Source organism: Calonectris borealis, chromosome 2, assembly GCF_964195595.1.
Source record: "Calonectris borealis chromosome 2, bCalBor7.hap1.2, whole genome shotgun sequence".
NCBI lineage: Eukaryota > Metazoa > Chordata > Aves > Procellariiformes > Procellariidae > Calonectris > Calonectris borealis.
In genome coordinates this window covers 336519-353775 of record NC_134313.1, presented here as the reverse complement: position 1 = coordinate 353775, position 17257 = coordinate 336519, and the positions used below count along the sequence as shown (strand labels likewise).

Below are 17257 nucleotides of genomic sequence, written 5' to 3'. Positions count from 1 at the left end.
CTTTTCCAGACCTCACTGTGAGCTGTGGGGATCCCTTGCAGCGATGGAGACATTTCTGCTGGGTTCAGCAGAACATTTTCTGCTGCCATGGCCCATCCTGCCCTGGGTGCAGTAACAGGCTTAGCTCACCTCTCCTATGCTCGGCTGGTGCCTCTCGTCCGTCTCTGCCAGTGCCTCCTCTTCCTCCTCGGGCTGTGACAGCCCTGGGAAGGGGAGGGCGCAGAGGGCAGGGACAGACGGTGGTGCTCCGAGAGAACGTGCTCTGCCAAGCACAGCTTGCTGGGGCAGACTGTGGGGCTATTGGTGCTGTCTGCATTGTCCCCCTGTCTGCACGATGCTCAGGGAGCAGCCTCCCGTGTCTGCCCTGCCGGGAAGCTGTGAGCAGCCTGGAACGCTGTGGTAGGCAAGAAACGGGCCCCGAGGGCAGGGACGTGGCAGCCAGGGGGCCCTGGGGAGCCCAGGGGATCTGGACCTTCTGGACAGGGTTGTGGCCAGAGCCAGAGGCAGGCCTGGCCAGGCTGTGTGTCTTGGTGAGGAGCTCCACGGCTGCCACCCTGCCAAGGGATGTCCCTTTGGGAAGCCCTCAAGGACTGACCCGGGGCTTGGCTGTGTGCAGACATGGCTGCACTCCTTCTTCCCCAGATGGCAGTGCTGGAGATCCAGACTAACGGGGACACGCGGGTCTCGGAGGAGGCAATAGTGCGGGCACGGCATTCTCTGGACGATCCCAACATGCGGGTGAGTGCAGCTGGCCGAGCCTCGGCGACAGGGCCACCGGGCTGTAGTCTGGCCCACAGATGGGTCAGGCGTCCCTCCTGGGGTGTAAATCTCCCCATAAGCGCCCTTCCCCTTGGCTGGTATCTGGAACGTCAGAGCCAGCCTGTGTGCATGCCTGCGTGCTCCAGGTTACGCTAGTGCTGGGGAAAGGGGAACAGAGACAACAACCTACTGCAAACCTCAGGGCAGCCGAATCTGGTGGGCTGAAGGACGGGGGGATTTGCCCCGTCCTGGGCTGGTCGAGATGAGAGGCTGGTCCTCACCCCTGTTTGCCAGCCCTACCAGCAGGAGGGCTGAGTGCGAATTCCCAATAGGTGCACACGCGCGTGCATGTGCAGATGCTCCGTACAGACATGGCCGCTGCAGACCGTTCAGCACAGACAGGGGAGTGCCGTGTCCGTGGGCACAGCAGCATGAACAGCCGGGTTCTGCTTCTAACTATCGATGCTCAGGGCAATCCCTTTCACAGGTCACTGTGGCATCTGGCCCCGTCTCACGGGTCTACCTGTTATCGATCAGACCCATGGTCTGTCTGGTAGCTACGCCCCCTCCCCAAGCTTTCATCTCACTTACCAGCTGGTCCAGCTTGACATTCACTAGAGGACCACGTGCACTCACAGGGAATAGAGGGCAAACTTACACTGTAAATACTTAGGAATAGCGTTTAATAAGAAGGCAGGATAGACTGAGGCGATCAGACGCAGGGCTCAGCCAGACAAGTGTACTGACCAGCAGCGTGGTTACAGGCAGCTGGCACCTTTTATCCCCCTCCATTTTCCTCCCTGACCTACCTCAACCCCTCCCTTGCTCTTCTTTTGGCCCATCTCCAAAACATCCCATCGTAAGTTTGTACACTCCACAAATGCTCTCGTTTGATCTCAGAATTCCCCCAGGCCCCCCACAGTAAATCCTAACCCCTTTGATGCAGTAGTCCCCTTGTTTGCATGATGTCCCAGAGAGTGTTCCTTCTGATGAGCCTTTAGCACCAGGGGTAAACGGTGTCACTGTTCACCTCTGATGGTCTTCGGGGCCATCAGATCTGGAGGGGTTAGGTTGTGTGGGTGCCCGCCCTGACATCTTCCTTCTGATGATTTTTTGGTCTTTCCATCTATTCTGAATAGCCCTAGCCAGAGACCTGTACAGAGCAGTTAAAGAGGACAGGCCCCAGAATGCAGCATGCAGAAGAGGCAGAGGATCTTGCTTTTCTGCCATCAATGAGCAGAAACGGGCAGATGTGTCCCTCCCATCCTGCCGTTGTCAGAAATTCCTCCCACCGGCCTCTTTCCTGGTGGGTTGCTGCTCTCGGAGCTGATCCGGGGTGGCAGCCGGGATGCACCCCTGCCTGTTCTCCTTACAGCCTTTTGCTGGACTTGCATTGCAGCCTCCTCCCTGGATGAGAACAAGCAGGGAGCAGAGGTCCTGTGGCCAGGCTGTTGGTGGGTACCCAGCAGCATGCTGCCCGCCCGCAGCACTGCTGCCTCCCTCAGCTTGGGCGCTCTGTACGCTGCCTGCCTTGCCCTGGGGCTGCCCACTGGCAGAAACAGCCACTCAGATCTGCTTCCCGGGAAATGCAGTGTGAGAGGGAGCTGGGGCTGGCAGCAGTGGGGATGAAGCAGGGGAAGGTCCTGCTTTGCCTCCAGTTTATGCCTTTTCTTTGACCCTCAGGAGTTCATTCTGTCGTGTTTGACGCTCAACCCAGACAAGCGACCAACAGCTAATAACCTGCTCTTCCACCGGGTGCTCTTTGAGGTCCATTCCCTTAAGCTGCTGGCAGCACACTGCTTCATCAACAACCAGTGTGAGTAACCATGAGACCACCCTGTCCTATCTGAGCTTGTACTGCTGCCCAGCAGAGCTGGGGATGTGGAAGAGCCTGGGAGAAAGGCAGTGACTCACAGACCTTCCCTGAGGTCTGTGCTGCAGAGTCCACTTTACAGGACCTCCTAGCTGACCGCCCCTTTCTGCCTCTGCCCTAGATCTGATGCCAGAGAATGTGGTGGAGGAAAAGATAAAGGAACTGGACCTGAACATGGTGATGGCAGAGATCCGGAGAGAGGGTCGGCCTGGAGCACAGTGGAGGTGAGGATTAGTGGCGAGATTTCAGAGCAGCCACAGCCAAAGAGCCCAGGACTTGCACCCAGCCTGGTGATCCCGGTGTCATGGCATAGTAGTCCTTCACACCGCTCTTCTCTCCTGCCTCCGCCAGTAATCTTCCTGTCCTGTTTCTCTCCCAGGTACTCAGAGGTCTCCTTCCTGGAACTCGACAAATTCTTAGAAGATGTCAGGTGGGTGGTGGGCATGTCCCTGGGATTCCTTCACTCACCTCATTCTTTGGGCCTGTGTTCCTGCTGAGAAGTTCTCTTTCCGGAACAGCACCTACGTCTGAATTGCCTGTTCCCTGCTCCTTCCTAGCTCCTGGGGGCTGTTTGGGAGGGCGGCAGCTGATCTGGACCAGCCGTGCCAGGGACCACGCTAAGCCTTTGAAAGCACAGACAATTGAGTTGCAGCACTCCTGGCACTGCTTCAGCTCCAGGAAGAGAAATAGCCCTGATGGCACACGTGAAGGTGGTGCTGGCTGACCTGTAACGTGTCCACCCAGCGCTGGTCCCCAGCGTCTCTCTGCCCTCGGCTCCCTGGGCCGCATGGAGCCCGGGTCAAGGGACTGTGCTGCAGCACACGTAGAGCGTCCCGTTTGTACAGCGGTACTCGGTTGTGTGTGATCCCCTCTGCGGTCCCCCCGCGGGGCGAGCAGACCTGGGCTGCAGTGCCAGGCGAGAGGAGCTCTGTGGCCTGCCAGCTCCTCACATGCTGCCTGCCTGCCAGCGCTGCCCCTCTGCGGGTGCAGATCCCGGGTCTGGGTCGTGGCCCTCCACAGCTGACCTTTGCCAGGGCTGTAGCGGGACAGGGCTCAGCTGTTTGTCCTCCCTCTGTGTCTGTACCAGGAATGGGATTTATCCCCTGATGAACTTCGCTGTTTCCAGACCCCATGCCCTCCCACGTGCACTCTCCCAGCCCCAGGAGGACCCTCAGAAAGCCAAGACTCCCACCCCAGAGCCCTTTGATGTGGAGACCAGGAAGGTAAGGTCAGATCAGGTGGGGACAGAGTTTCTGCTGGGAGTAGGTGCACGGTCTCCATTCCTGACACCCTGCTGCAGGAACGCCTCTCCCTTTAGCCGTGCTCTGAACTCCAGCCCAGGTGAGAGCTCTTCTCCTTGCATTGGCTGCTCCAGGACTGCGACAATCCCTTTGGCTGAACTAGCGAGGTCCGTTTCACCTGAGACCTTCTGGAGCAGCCCCATTGCCTCCGATTCTTTGGCCCTGCCTTCCCTCCTCGCGCATCCACAGGCAGCTCTGTGGCACGGCGTATTCTGTGCCTCGTTGCTGGGGTGTAGATCTGAAATCCCATCGTTGTTTGATCCTGACGCTGCAGCGGCATGCTGAGATGCCACCTGAGATCAGGCCCTGTTCTGCCTGGCACTGCACGGGTGGGACTGCACACCCTGACACTGAAGTCATGGGCAGGAAGGTCATTGCAGGTGGGTTTATGGACCCCCGAGGGGAGTGGAGGGGGTGCCAGGCAGGGAGGGCAGGGAAGGACTGACACAGTGCAGGGGTGTTGGAGCAGAAGTGAAGCCTTCCAAAAGCATGGTGTAATCCCTTGCTGAACAGAGCAGTTCAACGCTACAGTCTAACCCCCTCATGGGTATGGGCAGGCTGCCGTTACGGCCCCCAAAGCCTTCTCTTCTCCAGGCTGAACAAGCCCTGTTCCCTCCGCCTCTTCTCAGAGGGCAAGCACTCCAGCCCAGGATCATTTTGATGGCCCTCCATTGCTTCAGTTTATCAATGTCTGTCTTGTTTTGGGGGCCCAAAATTAGATGCAGTAGCTCGATGTAGTTTAACGAGTGCTGAGAGGAATAATTATTTCCCTCAATATCCTGGCTGTGCCCAAGGATGCTGTTGGCCTTCCTTGCTGCTAAGGCACATTGCAGCTCATGTCCCACCTGCTGCCCACCATGACCCCAGAGTCTTTCCAGCAGAGCTAGTAAAACTTTCCTGCCAGCCAGGCAGTCCCAGCCTGTGTCCTTGCCAGGGATTATTCCTTTCCAAGGGCAGGAGTTGGCATTTGTCCTTGCTGACATGCATGTGGGGAGACAAGGTTGTTGGCCACCATCATCAGGGCATACCTCAGGCATGGCACTCCTTACAACAGCTTCTGTCTCCTGAACTGCCGGCCATCGTTGAGAGCAGTCAGAGCAACTCATCGGTCTGTGTGCATCTCTCTGTCTTAAAAACCCATTTTGGACTGGGTATTTCCCTGTGCAGGTATTTCCCTGTAACGACACTTGCAGTCATTCATCACTAATCACCTGTGGCACTGTCATTGTGTTACCACGGATGGTACGGATGCAATTTCACACTTGCATTGAATTGTTAAAATTGCTCTGTAGGGTTAAACCTAATTCTTATTTCTGCAAGATCCCGTGAAACGCCTCCCTTCAAAAGCACGTCCGCAGTGGTTTCTTCATATCTGTCTGAGAATCAGCTTTCAGTGCACTTAACTTATGCTTTATTCATACTGCTCAGTGCTTATTTTTAGTGAGAGTGCTGTGGTGATCAATCGGAGACATTAGAGAAATATCAATGTAAACCTACGCGGTTATGTCTTTCCTCCTCTTTGCATTTCTTATATGCTGCTTTTTCACCTAGTGCCCCAAGGTGAGTTCTGCAAGTGCGTTGTCTGACCAATGTGTATTTTTTACCCGATTTGACAAAGGACTAGTAATCTCAGAGGCACTGAGTTTCTACAGATTTTGCAAAAGCTTGCAGCAGGACAAACCTGCAAGTCCCAAATGAGTGTAGCTACAGTGCAGACTCTTTGTCTATTCTGGGAGGCACCCGAATACGGATGCTGGATGGATCCAAGGAAATTGTTTTCATGGTGAGGATAATTAAACAGTGGACCAGGGGCTAAGAGAGGTTATGGGATCTCCTTGGAGATTTTCAAAACCCATTGGGTAGAGCTCTAAACAGCCTGGTCTGAATTCACTGTTTGCCTTGTTTTGAGCGGAGGCTTGGACTAGAGGCCTCCTGATGTCCCTTCCCACCTACATGATGTCTGCAAATGCTGCGCAGTTCAGTGTAATTCAGTATATAAAGGAGCACATGGCCAGACAGTGAGTAAGGACAGAGCACCCACCTTGGCCATACAGTCACACTGGTCAGCTCTTCTCAGAGCGATGGATGGCCTGGAGATGATAAAGGTCAGAGGACAGCGAGTTTCCTGACGGAGAGAGCTAAATGCCCAGGGATGTTTGTCACAGGGAGGAGCTGTAGTAGAGGGGTGCTGGATCAGAGGAAGGAACAAGCACATAATTCACCTCTGAGCATAAGCTTGAAATCGAGAAATATAAATGAAACCCTGTTAAACTCTGCGTAGAAAACAGGGATGTTGATTCTTCGCTGGGTTTCCTGTATTTTGGGCTGACCAATTGCATGCTCTCTCTGGCTTTCCTTTGCCCAGACAACACGACTTCTGGTGTGAACCATTTTCATGGGAACTTGAAGCTGATCCAGCTTGAGGCTGACCCAGTTCCTTCATAGGAACTTGAAGCTGACATACTAATAAAATGCCATATTTATCTAACACATTTGAATGTTCTGTGATGCAATGCGGGGTTTCCAGAGAAAATCCGTATGTCATTTTAATAATATTCAAGATTTCAGTTTTGCTCTTTTGTCTGATTTAAGGATTGGTCATCCCATAAGGACATGAACAAGTACAATATTAAAACGTAACCCAAGAGTTTGGGCAGAGCTTTAGGGGGAAGCCTACCCCTGGCAAATGGAGCAGAAGAAATCCATCCTGGTTTGTAAAGTTTTCCCAGAACTGCACCTTGCACAGGACTCCCTTGCCCACCTCTCAATCAGCTGATGATGGCCACGGTTCATAGCTGGATACTGGACTAAATTAACCCTCAGCTGCTCCACCTGGACAATTCCTAGAAATGTGGGAAGAAGTGGAAGGTCAGGCTGGTTTAAGTAGGAATTTGAGAGTCATGCTTGGACAGCAGAAGTAAAGCAGGCCTGTGGGAGCCAGAGGGACTGTGTCCAAGCTGATGTTGATTTTGGCCTCTTCTAGGTGGTGCAAATGCAATGTAACATGGAGCTGAATGAAGACAAGACCCAGTGGCACGTAAGTATTCAGCTCCTATTCTACATGAGGCACTACAAGACCTGCTCTCTGTACCCATCTCTGGCATCTGACTGGGACAAAGTTTCATCTCAGCCGGTGTGCTGCAGTACCCAAAGGACTTACTCTTGTCCCTTTATAATCAAAGAAGCCTGAGGAAGAATGAAGCCACCAGCCCTCTCTGGCTGCAGGACAGGAAGACCTTGATATCTTTGTCTGGACATCTTTTAACTCTACTTCTCTCTAGTTTAACAGTTGCAGGTTAGCTGTAACTGTTGAGAGAACATTTGAGTGTCATAAGACACTCAAACTACCCTGCCAAAGACAGCCAGCATCTCGGTAGTTATCAACATCATCCCTGCTCACCACTGCCAGCAGTTTCTAGTGTGATGGAAAAGTCAGCACCTTTTTCTCCTATGGAGAAACTGGTGTTTGTAAAGAGCACTCTCTTCTTTCTGCAGCTTACTCTTCTGCTGATCCTGGAGGACAAATTGCATCGACAGTTGAGCTACGACTTGCTGCCCAGTAGGTTTATTTGCTAGTAAATTTTTGTGCTTGAATGCAGAAGTATTGTCTGGTGGCCCTGGTCAGGTTTAGGCTCAGATTTTGTTAGATACAGGTTGTATTTACAGGCAGCTTTTCTTTCCTTTTTGTACTGGGAGAGCAGACTAAACCCTGATATCTATCTGGTACCAGTTCATGTCCACTCGGACACTGAGCTTATAGCCTCTGGCATGTGGTAGTAACCTGCACTCTAAAGTGAACTTTGGGCGTCCAGTGAGCAGCCATCAAGCACACGCATTTCACCCTGGGACATGTGGCATGCAGTTCGTGGGGTAACACTGGTGAATTCTTCCCTCGTTGCCAACACTGGTGCAGTCTCTGCAATACCTTTCCAAGGAGAAAGTGGCCTCTCCTCTGAGGAAGCCCCATGGCTCTGGGGAAGTGTGCTTCTCCTCAGAGTAGGTCTAGCCCAGCAGGCTCCTTCCAAAAACATGCAGGAGCCTTCTGGAGGCCACGCAGCTGGGGTTCCTTGACTGCCTTACAGCCAAAGCTAAAGCATAAAGCTGCTTGGGAGTTGCTGCTTCACCAGCTCCTTGTGTTTCTCTGCCCACAGGTAGTGGCCTGCCTGCTTTTTATGCTGAGCCAAAACAAGCAAAAAATCTTGCAGTGACACATTGCCAAGACTGTTGTGCTTTGTGTGATTTGGGACTGGAGCTCATTCCTGCCCAGTACCGTGTTCAACTCCCATTCACTGTCCACCTCTGTGCTCTGTTTGCCCCAGGATTACTTAGCAATTACTTAGCCAACCAGAATTATACAGCATGTGCCCCTAGAGCATGGTGAAGCACAACGCAGGTGTGCCACGGGTTGGGATGGGGGCTCTGGTAGAGAAGGAACTGACACGTATGAACTTTCACGTTCTCACCGTTCCTTGTCTCTGCAGCCGATAACTCCAAGGACTTGGCCACAGAGCTGGTGCATTATGGATTCATCCACGAGGTAAGCCTCCTGCCACTCCTTCTCATCTGGTGTGCAAGCACCGTGCTACCCAGTGCGGTCCCCAAGTCCGTGTGACACCTCATGCCTCCGAGGAGTGAGCGCTCCCCCACTCCCCATCTAGCAGCCCGGGAGCGGTCACAGAGGCCAGCCCGCAGCGCTGTGCTGTACTCGCTCCCCTTGCAGGGAGTGACAACGCATCCTTTTTTCATTGTGGGTTTTTTTTCCTCCATACTTCGCTCATGCCTAACTCCAGGTTGCTGTTTTGAGGCACAGTCATATTGTGATGGCAGGGTTAATTACCTCAACCTGGCAGTGATTCTGAATGCGAGAACCAGCAGTGCCAAGGGAAGGAAGCTGAGGCTACCTCCCATCTCCCAGAGGAATTGTGCCAATAGCTGGTGTTGCCTGGACAGCTGCTTTTAACTCACGTTGCATTTCTGCCGGCCAGAAGAGATGGCCTACCCCAGTATCAACCTTCCAGGCTCTCCCTTAGGTTTTTGCAGGCAGTCACAAGAAATAATTCAGAGCAGCCCAGTCATTCAGACTACTCAGCAGCATAGCCTCCAGGAAAGGCAGCATGGAGAGAATTAAAAATACATTTATTTTTATTTTGTACAAGTTAGGAATTCTGGGGCTGTAGGCAAAGTTCTGGAGAATTCCTCATTCTGGCTGCTGACATTACACAAGGAAGGGGTCAGCTTCACTGAGTGAAAAACTTATGTGAGAACATCTGGAAAAAAGTACACTTAGACGTTCTTCCTTTCTTCATCTGAGCATGGAGACTGTGCAGCTTGGCACGGACACACTGGGGTGCTTTCTCCTGTGCTCTGGAAAATACATGGCATTTGGGGCAACCTAGTATGTAGAATATACCTCGCATAGGTCCGTGTTCCATGGACTGTAAATTACCTTTCTCTCTCTTTCTCCTAGGAGATAACCTCTTTTTAACATGTCTTCCCCTCTCTTAACATCTTTTCTACTCCACAGGTACCGACTACCTTTTCTCTCAGATGGTATAACTGATTCATGCCATATTAAACTCTGAGCTAATGTCCTGAGCCTGTATTTAGCTTGGAAGTATGCTGCTTGTTTCTGACCTGAAGGACTTGTGTACCCAAATGCTCATCTGGTTTTCCAACTATAGTGGTTGGTCTAACAAAAGATACCACCTATGCTGTACAAATCTTGTCTTCAAAATCCAAGGTTTTTCTTAAAAGAAAAGTAGTAATTTAGCAGCAGTAGTGACAAAGGAGTGCCTCTAAGCAACAAGAAAACAACTGATTTTGCAATTTTCACTTGAGTGAGAATTTTGAGTTTGTTTCTGGCAATTCCAAAACCCTTCTATGATACAAGGTGGAGGTGTTTTGCATCCTTTACATATCATTGTGTATTTCAGTCATTTCTTTCTTAAGGAATAAACATTCTAATTATGTAGAAACCACCTACTCCTGAATGTGTCAGAAAAGAGATTTGTGTACAAAATAGCTACCAGACCAACAAAAAGTGACATTAATTTTTATTTTTGTTAGCAGTGAGGATATTATAAAACAGATGGCCATAGAAAATAACTTTAGATCCAGTGGTCAGTTAATTAAGTTGAAATTAAACCAAACAAAAGCTGGACCTGTTTTGTTCCTTCAGATTGGAAGCTCCAAAGAACTGTCTGCTATTTTGCCTTTATATTGCACCTGACACAAAAAGGTTCCATTCTTCATTAGTCATTTGGCATTATTCAGTAAATATGATATTTACTGGTAGTATGTTCCAGATGTGCTTCTGAGTTGTTCTCTTCCCATACCAAAACTCAGATGTGAAATTGGTGGCTTGGGATGCAATCATATAAGGAAGGAGATGTCCAAGGTAGCCAAGCCAAACTGATCTGTTGGCATGTTTTTTCTTTTATTTTAGGACGACTGTGAAAAGCTGGCGAACTTCCTGGAAAATGCCTTCCACAAATACCGGTCTCCTCCCTTGTGAGTCACCTCACTGCAGTCTGGGACAGAGTGGTCCCCCTGTACCCCAGGGGACGGAAAGTGTACCAGACTAAAAGAAACTGCAGGGCTCCTGACCGAAATTCCTCCAGCAGGACTGACCGGGCACTCACTCCTGACTGAACCTTTACATGAGAGGTGCACGTCTGGGCTGTGGTGTGAAAAGACAACAGCAAGTGGAGGAGTAATCAGCAAACACGAGAAATTACATGTGCATCAAGAGAAGTCGGGACCAAGCAGGAGTACGTGTTCTGGCCCCCACTCCTGAAGCAGCAAGCCAAAGGGAGTTGTGAGGTGTGGGGGAGTGGGGTAGCACCCCCTGCAGCCCCTTCCCCATGGTGATTGTGAAGATGCAAAGCTGCTGCAAGAATCGCCCAAACTGATAAATTTCCCTCTGGGAATGATAGCTTTTTTCACTGCAGGTCCCAAAGCTATTTTTTCCTCTTTGCCAGCTGTTAATACTTGCGGAAGGGAGGAAAGGAGCAGGCTTGGAAAGCTCTGGCACAGTTTCCAATCTGCCACATTCCAATCTTTATACCCAGTTTCTCCTGTTTTGTTAAGGCTTCCCCAGCACAGATGAACCACTGTGATGCCTTGTAATTAGAATTGCACATCTTGGTGTAAGCTAAAGAGAGGACTTTGTGAGCTGGACTTGATATGGCATGAGAAGAAATTCCAGAAATCCAAACCCACTAGCTGGATCCAAACATACGTATCAGCGGAAACCTCACTGGTGCTGAACAGAACCTTTGTCATTCCCCAGTTTGTCTTACGGCCTTCCAAAATCTCACGGCATCTTAAGGGGAAAAACCCTGATGTCTCTTCCTTCCCTGTTTCTCCTGTGGTGTTTGGAACTTCAGTCAGAGAAAGGGGCAATCATCTTAGCTGCTGCGCACATCAAGTTCAGTTGGTGAAAAGTGCAAATAGGAATTATTTGTGTCGCAAAAGCCATGCAGTGCTGCTCCATGCTGTTCACACTGTGCCATGTGGAACCCGCTGTACCATGCTGCGCTGTGCTGGTGTTCTGCGCTGTGCCAGGCCCTCCATGTGGTACTGCCTGCGTTACGCTGCCCGTGCTTTGCAGTGTTGCACCAACTGTATCATGCCAGGCTGGGTTTGCCATGCTAGGATGCTAAGCTGCCGACTTGTGCTGTATTTCCCAGTTGTGCTATGCTGTGCCATGCTGTGCCAACTCTACAAACTGACAAATCAATAAAGCCACTGAAAGTAGCTTATCTCATCAGAGCACTCCACTCAGCAAACCACTCAATCATTTCTTAGTCACTCTTACAGTTAAACTAAGAAGATGTGAAATAGCTTCCCTGAGTTCAACACTTACCCACAAAGTCAGGCAAATGGGTAGAGAAGGAATTCAGTGGAGAAACATACAGCTGCTTGAATCAGAAATCACTCTTTCTCCAGAACAAGCTTGCACTTGCCTCTGCAAACAGAAATTCCTTCATATACCAACTGCTTCATTTCCCTGATGAGCTAGTTAGCTCTTCTTTAACACATTTCACCCGGCTGAAGTCTTTGTTTGATTTAACATTGTCACAGCTCAGTTTGACCAATAGATTTCCCTGCTAATGGCTGTGCTGCATTCAGCAATGATGCGTTCATTAACAAGCTACCGCAGGGTGTTTCCAATACACGACAGGCTGCTCTCGCAGAATCACAGAACAGTTGAGGTTGGATGGGACCGCTCCAGATCTCACGAGGTCCCTTCCAGCCTCTGCAGTCATCTAATCCAACCCCCCTACTCAAGCAGGGTCAGCTAAAGCAGGTTGCCGAGGTCCATGTCCAGTCAGGTTTGAGTATCTCCACAGATGGGGTGTCTCTGGGCACAACCTGTTCCCGTGTTCAACTACTCTCACAGAAAAAAAAAAAGTGTTTTCCTACGTTCAAGTGGAATTTCCCGTTTTTCTATGTGTGCCCATTGCCTCGTCCTGTCACTGGGCACCACTGAGGAGAGCCTGGCTCCATCTTCTTTACCCTCTCATCAGATATTTGTACACATTGATGAGATCCTCCCCGAGGCTTCTCCAGGCTGAACAGCCCCAGCTCTCTCAGCCTCTCCTATGACAGATGCTCCAATCCCTTCAGCATCTTGGTGGCCCTTCACTGGACTTGCTCCAGTAAGTCCATGTCTGTCTTGTCCTGGGGAGCCCAGCACTGGATTCAGCACTCCAGATGTGGCCTCCTCACCAGTGCTGAGCAAAGGAAGGATCAGTCCCCTCAGCCAGCTGGTACGGTTTTGCCTGGTGCAGCCCAGGATGCCAGTGACCCTCCTTGCCACAAGGGTGCATTGCTGGCTCACAGTCAGCTTGGTGTCCGGCACGACACGTCCTTCTTCACAAAGCTGGCACCAGCACAAGAATGGAAATCCTGCCCTCACACTTGCAAGTCAGACACGACTGTTTGGAGTCCTGTCATACAGGAACGGGGATGTGTCCTCAGACACTGATAGTCAAGTCTGATCAGCTAATTAGGATTGTAATTCCTGCCCATATATTGTAATTGCCGTATGCACACCTTTTAGTAGTATCCAGTCTTACTTTAAAGACTGCATATGTAGGAATCCACTATGTCTCAATAATAATGTTTTCCAGTGGTTAACTGCTGTCACTTAAATTTAGGCTAGAAATAAGGCACACCATTTTATGTTCCGATTCAGATATTGTACCTTTATCTCCTAGATGAAAAGAACTTTTGCAATGCAGGACTTTCTTATCATAATGGTAATTAGATGTTAAGTCATCTTTTAACTGCTTTTGATAAGCTTTATTGGCCTGAACTTTCTAAATCTTTTATAAGATAGGCTTTCAGAATCTGTAAACTTCTCATAGATTTTCCTCAGTCTTGAATCTCTTCTGTAGTGGGGCCAAGAGGCCACAACATTCCCATGCCAGTTTAATTAAGTGCAAGGTGTAACAGCACATATATCTGTCCGTCACTAGCGGCATTTTCTCTTCAAAGCAGAAACGCACCTTGGGAAGTGACGTCTTTTTGGGGCTCTTCCTATTTCAGAGCAGCACTTCCATCCCCTCTGACAGAGATTACCTCTGCCAGGCTGTTTGGCCTTGCCTTTGCCTTGAAGTTTGGACGCCAGAGATTGGACCAACCTGAAAAGAACCGCGTAACAGGGACAGGCCGGGCACAAACCCAGATACCGGCGTGGCGTTCCACTTCAGCAGTTCTCAGCAGATGGGTCCTGGATCTGCGCTCAGGTTGCATATTCAGGAACTGCTCATCTCCCACAGCAGGTAACTAGGGCTCTTAACTCTGGATGCCCCGCGGCGACCAAGGATCGCCCGGTGACAGTCGGGGCCCCGTGTTTAGCGCCTCTAGCACGTTACAACACAGCCTTTGCCCGCAGGACGGGCCAGCCTTGCAGCTGGCAGCAGCAACAGCTTCGGGACCCTCCCCCGCCGAGGGGATTCCGGCCGCGGCAGCAGCATCGCTGCAGGCTCCGACTCCCCAGTCCCGCACCTGCTGCCGACGGGGGTGACAACGGCGCCGTACAGGCGTCTACAACGGCGGCCCGGGATCCCCCGGGGCTCCCGCCGCGCCCCGGCGGCGGGGCAGACGAGCCCACGGGGCACTGACGGCGGCAGCGAGCGAGCCGAGCTGACCTGAGGGTCTCCGCCCGCTCGCAGGTCCCCGAGCCCCGCCCGCGGCCGCCCCGGCCCGTCCCGCCACGGCGCTGGTGGCAGCGGGGCGGGGCCTCGCCCCCGTCACGTGACTCCCCGGGGTTCTCGCGAGACGTTCTCCCCGCCGCCGCGGGAGCACTCGCGAGAGTTTCCCGTTTCGCGCGCATTGCAGAGCTCTCGCGAGAGTCCCGCGCCGACTGCCGACGGGGTGGACAAGATGGCGGCTACGACGACCATCTCCCTGGTGAGCAGGCCGGCCGCCGCCCTCTTGCGGGCGAGCCGGGGTGGCGGGCTCAGGCCCACCCGCTCTGGGCAGCGTCGGTAGGGCCGGAAGTGGGGGGGCGGCTCGTCTCGGCCGCGGGGCGTCGTGTGCGTTTGGCCCCGCTGGGCCCGCCTGCGGCCCCGCTGGGGACCGGTGGGGCGGGCTGGCGGTGCGGGGGCGTGCGGCAGGCTGGGGTCCCGTCGGGCCTGGCCGCCGCTCGGGGCCTCTGCTCCACTGGGCGCGGGGGGCTGGGGCGGCTGCCGCGGGGTGCTGCGGGCCTCTCGTCGTTCGCGGGCGGCCTTTCCGCCTGTGCCGGCCCGTTCCTGGGGCCCGCGAGTAAGGGAGATCGCGGCTTTCCGCCTCTGGCGGCCGAGTCGCTGAAGGTCCCGCTGGTGCAGCGGATGGGGCTTCTGCCTCGCCTTAGCGGTGGCTTCTCTGCCGGGAGGGCGCCCCGGGGCGGCCTGTCCTGGACGGCCGACCCGCCGGAGCTCGCCGGGGTGACTGGCTGAAATGGGCTGGAGCCGGGGGGTCCCGGCGGCGGGCCCGAGCGAGCGGTGCGGGGCTCCTCGGGGCGGCCGCTGGGGTTTAACCATCGCAGGCCGTGTGCTTTCCAGGTACCGTCGGTATCTAGCGCGTGCTTCATACCATCACTGGTGCTGAGGAAGTAGGTTTTCACTGTGCTACGATACGTGCATGTTACTTTTTTGGGTCTTGTTTGCTGGTTTCAAAAATTCACTTGTTTAAAAAGATCTGGCTAGGTGCTGGGGCTTTTTTAAAAAGTGTTTAGCAGAGACTTCTCTCTCCCAGAGCCTTGTAGCGTGAGGTTAAAATGTGAACTGCTGGTCACCTTTCCTGACAAAACGGGTTAGGTGCCCAATGGGTGGTGGTTATTTTTATATTTCCTATTGCTTCTTTTATGCATTCATGAAAGCATCCCAACAGTATTGATTTTTATAAGAGTTCTTTGTGTTTTCGGGAACATTCTTTAGAGCTTTCCTGAATGGACTGCTAATGTTGTAAGAAAGCAGTGCACCACTCTCATTTCAGAGGCTTGTTTGTTTTCTTTGTGACTTAGCCTTAAATAGAAGAAATTAAAGTACTTCACTGGGGCGCTATTCAGCCTTCCTTGGACCAGTCCTTTTATTTTTGACTAACTATGGAATTGTGTAGAATGGAAATATGAGATCTCTTAAGTGTGAAGCCTCCAGGGAAGGTAGTCTGTAATATAATTGTGGATGCTAGGGAACTACAAGGGGGGTGGCCAGGCTGATAAGCATCTGATGATACTTGGAGGAGCACATGGAGTACTGGGTTGGATAGACCATTGGTGTTACACAGCAGGATGTTTCTTAATGTGTTTGTGTTTTCTACCTTTTTTTTTCCCCCCATCATTGTTTTCGTAGAAAATATTGGATTTCTCTCATGAATAGATCTAATTCTAAAGATGCTCTGTTTTTCTTTAAGGGTCTGCCTTTGAACCCTGAAGGAGTTGTCTTTCACGGTATTCCTTTTTTGAATTCACAAATATTGGTGCTCATAATTGGGAGCAAATATGAATCACTCTCACTTTGTTTCCCATCTCATCTTTGCTTAATTAGGACTTCATTAGGTTAGGAGGTTTGCCAGATTAACGCTGGGAATGAGTATTCCAAGTAATGAGCATGTGAGCTTAAATATCATTCCAAAGACGTCAAAACCAAAGGAATGTTATATTGTTTAGGATGTGTGAGGACATCGAATTTTGTTTTTCCTCAAAGGTAAGGTAGTGTCTGTCCTTTATTTCATAGCACACTGCTTCTGCCAGTTTGTTTACTGTCACTGTGTAGTTTGGTATATGCGTATTTAAAAATGACAATGCGTACATTTCAAAACCAACATAATTAGCTGCCAGCCACTGCATGGTTTTGCTGCATGGGAGTGAAATGATGCGGTGCCTGTCAGAGTTGCAAGAGTGTTTACAGTAAATTATCAGGGCCTTACAACGTAAACAGAAAGATAAAGAGCTTGCTTCAGAATTTCTATTTATCTATGTATATTAGCTATTATAAACAAATTTAATCAACACTGTAAAAGAAATTATTGTGTTACTTTTCTACAAATCTGCCATTCGGATTGAGTATTAAGAGCTGAGCAGAGTACAGTGAGAGTAAGGAGTTTGATTATTTTTGTTTGATTGACTTCAAACACCAGGCATTCAAGCTTAAACATGTTAGCTTACACTGTCACGTTAAAATGAACATTCGCATTGCATCGAGTCCAAGCGAGTCTTGATCATGGAATCATAGAACCATAGAATGGTTCGGGTTTGAAGGGACCTTAAAGATAATCTAGATCTAACCCCCCTGCCATGGTCAGGGACACCTTCCACTAGACCAGGTTGCTCAAAGACCCATCCGGCCTGGCCTTGGAACACTTCCAGGGATGGGGCATCCACAACTTCTCTGGGCAACCTGTCCCAGTGCCTCACTACCCTCATAGTGAAGAATTTCTTCCTTATATCTAATCTAAATCTACCCTCTTTCAGCTTAAAGTCATTACCCCTTGTCCTATCACTACATGCCTTTGTAAAAAGCCCTTCTCCAGCTTTCTTATAGGCCCCCTTCAGGTACTGGAAGGCTGCTCCCTGGACCCTTCTCTTCTCCAGGCTGAACAACCCCAGCTCTCTCAGCCTGTCTTCATAGGAGAGGTGCTCCAGCCCTCTGATCATCTTTGGGGCCCTCCTCTGGACTCGCTCCAACAGGTCCATGTCCTTCTTGTGTTGGGGGGTCTCAGAGCTGTGCACAGTACTCCAGGTGAGGTCTCACGAGAGCGGAGTAGAGGGAGAGAATCACCTCCCTCAACCTGCTGGCCATGCTTCTTTGGATGCAGCCCAGGATATGCTTGG

At 51.3% G+C, this 17257-nt stretch overlaps 2 protein-coding genes and 1 long non-coding RNA gene across 16 annotated transcripts in view; 2 read left to right on the top strand and 1 right to left on the bottom strand.

Moving 5' to 3' along the window:
* NRBP2 (nuclear receptor binding protein 2) overlaps positions 1–11691 on the top strand; it is a 31043-nt gene extending 19352 nt beyond the window's left edge. For 2 of the 8 annotated variants that reach the window (XM_075140965.1, XM_075140961.1), the window contains 9 exons: positions 643–738; positions 2443–2575; positions 2754–2856; positions 3012–3062; positions 3720–3855; positions 6917–6970; positions 7429–7496; positions 8089–8326; positions 8415–8470. In XM_075140965.1, the coding sequence (XP_074997066.1) occupies positions 643–738; positions 2443–2575; positions 2754–2856; positions 3012–3062; positions 3720–3855; positions 6917–6970; positions 7429–7496; positions 8089–8314 (867 nt within the window). In that variant the 3' untranslated portion in view covers positions 8315–8326; positions 8415–8470. Of the gene's footprint in view, positions 1–642; positions 739–2442; positions 2576–2753; positions 2857–3011; positions 3063–3719; positions 3856–6298; positions 6466–6525; positions 6802–6916; positions 6971–7428; positions 7497–8088; positions 8327–8414; positions 8471–10378 lie in introns of those variants that run through there. The other 6 variants (XR_012672198.1, XM_075140960.1, XM_075140963.1 and 3 more) reach the window with 6 other exon arrangements.
* On the bottom strand, positions 11442–14256 carry LOC142078443 (uncharacterized). The gene is made up of 2 exons (XR_012672199.1): positions 11801–14256; positions 11442–11662 (listed from the first exon to the last, which is right to left on the bottom strand). It is a non-coding gene; the product is annotated as an uncharacterized LOC142078443 (long non-coding RNA).
* The window catches only part of PUF60 (poly(U) binding splicing factor 60), a 37068-nt gene continuing 34039 nt past the window's right edge, over positions 14229–17257 (top strand). For 4 of the 7 annotated variants that reach the window (XM_075140952.1, XM_075140949.1, XM_075140947.1 and 1 more), the window contains exon 1: positions 14276–14355. Coding sequence is in view for 2 of the 7 variants with exons in the window: in XM_075140951.1 (XP_074997052.1) it covers positions 14329–14355 (27 nt within the window). In the remaining 5 variants the exon portion in view is untranslated. Of the gene's footprint in view, positions 14356–17257 lie in introns of all 7 variants that reach the window. The other 3 variants (XM_075140951.1, XM_075140948.1, XM_075140946.1) reach the window with 1 other exon arrangement.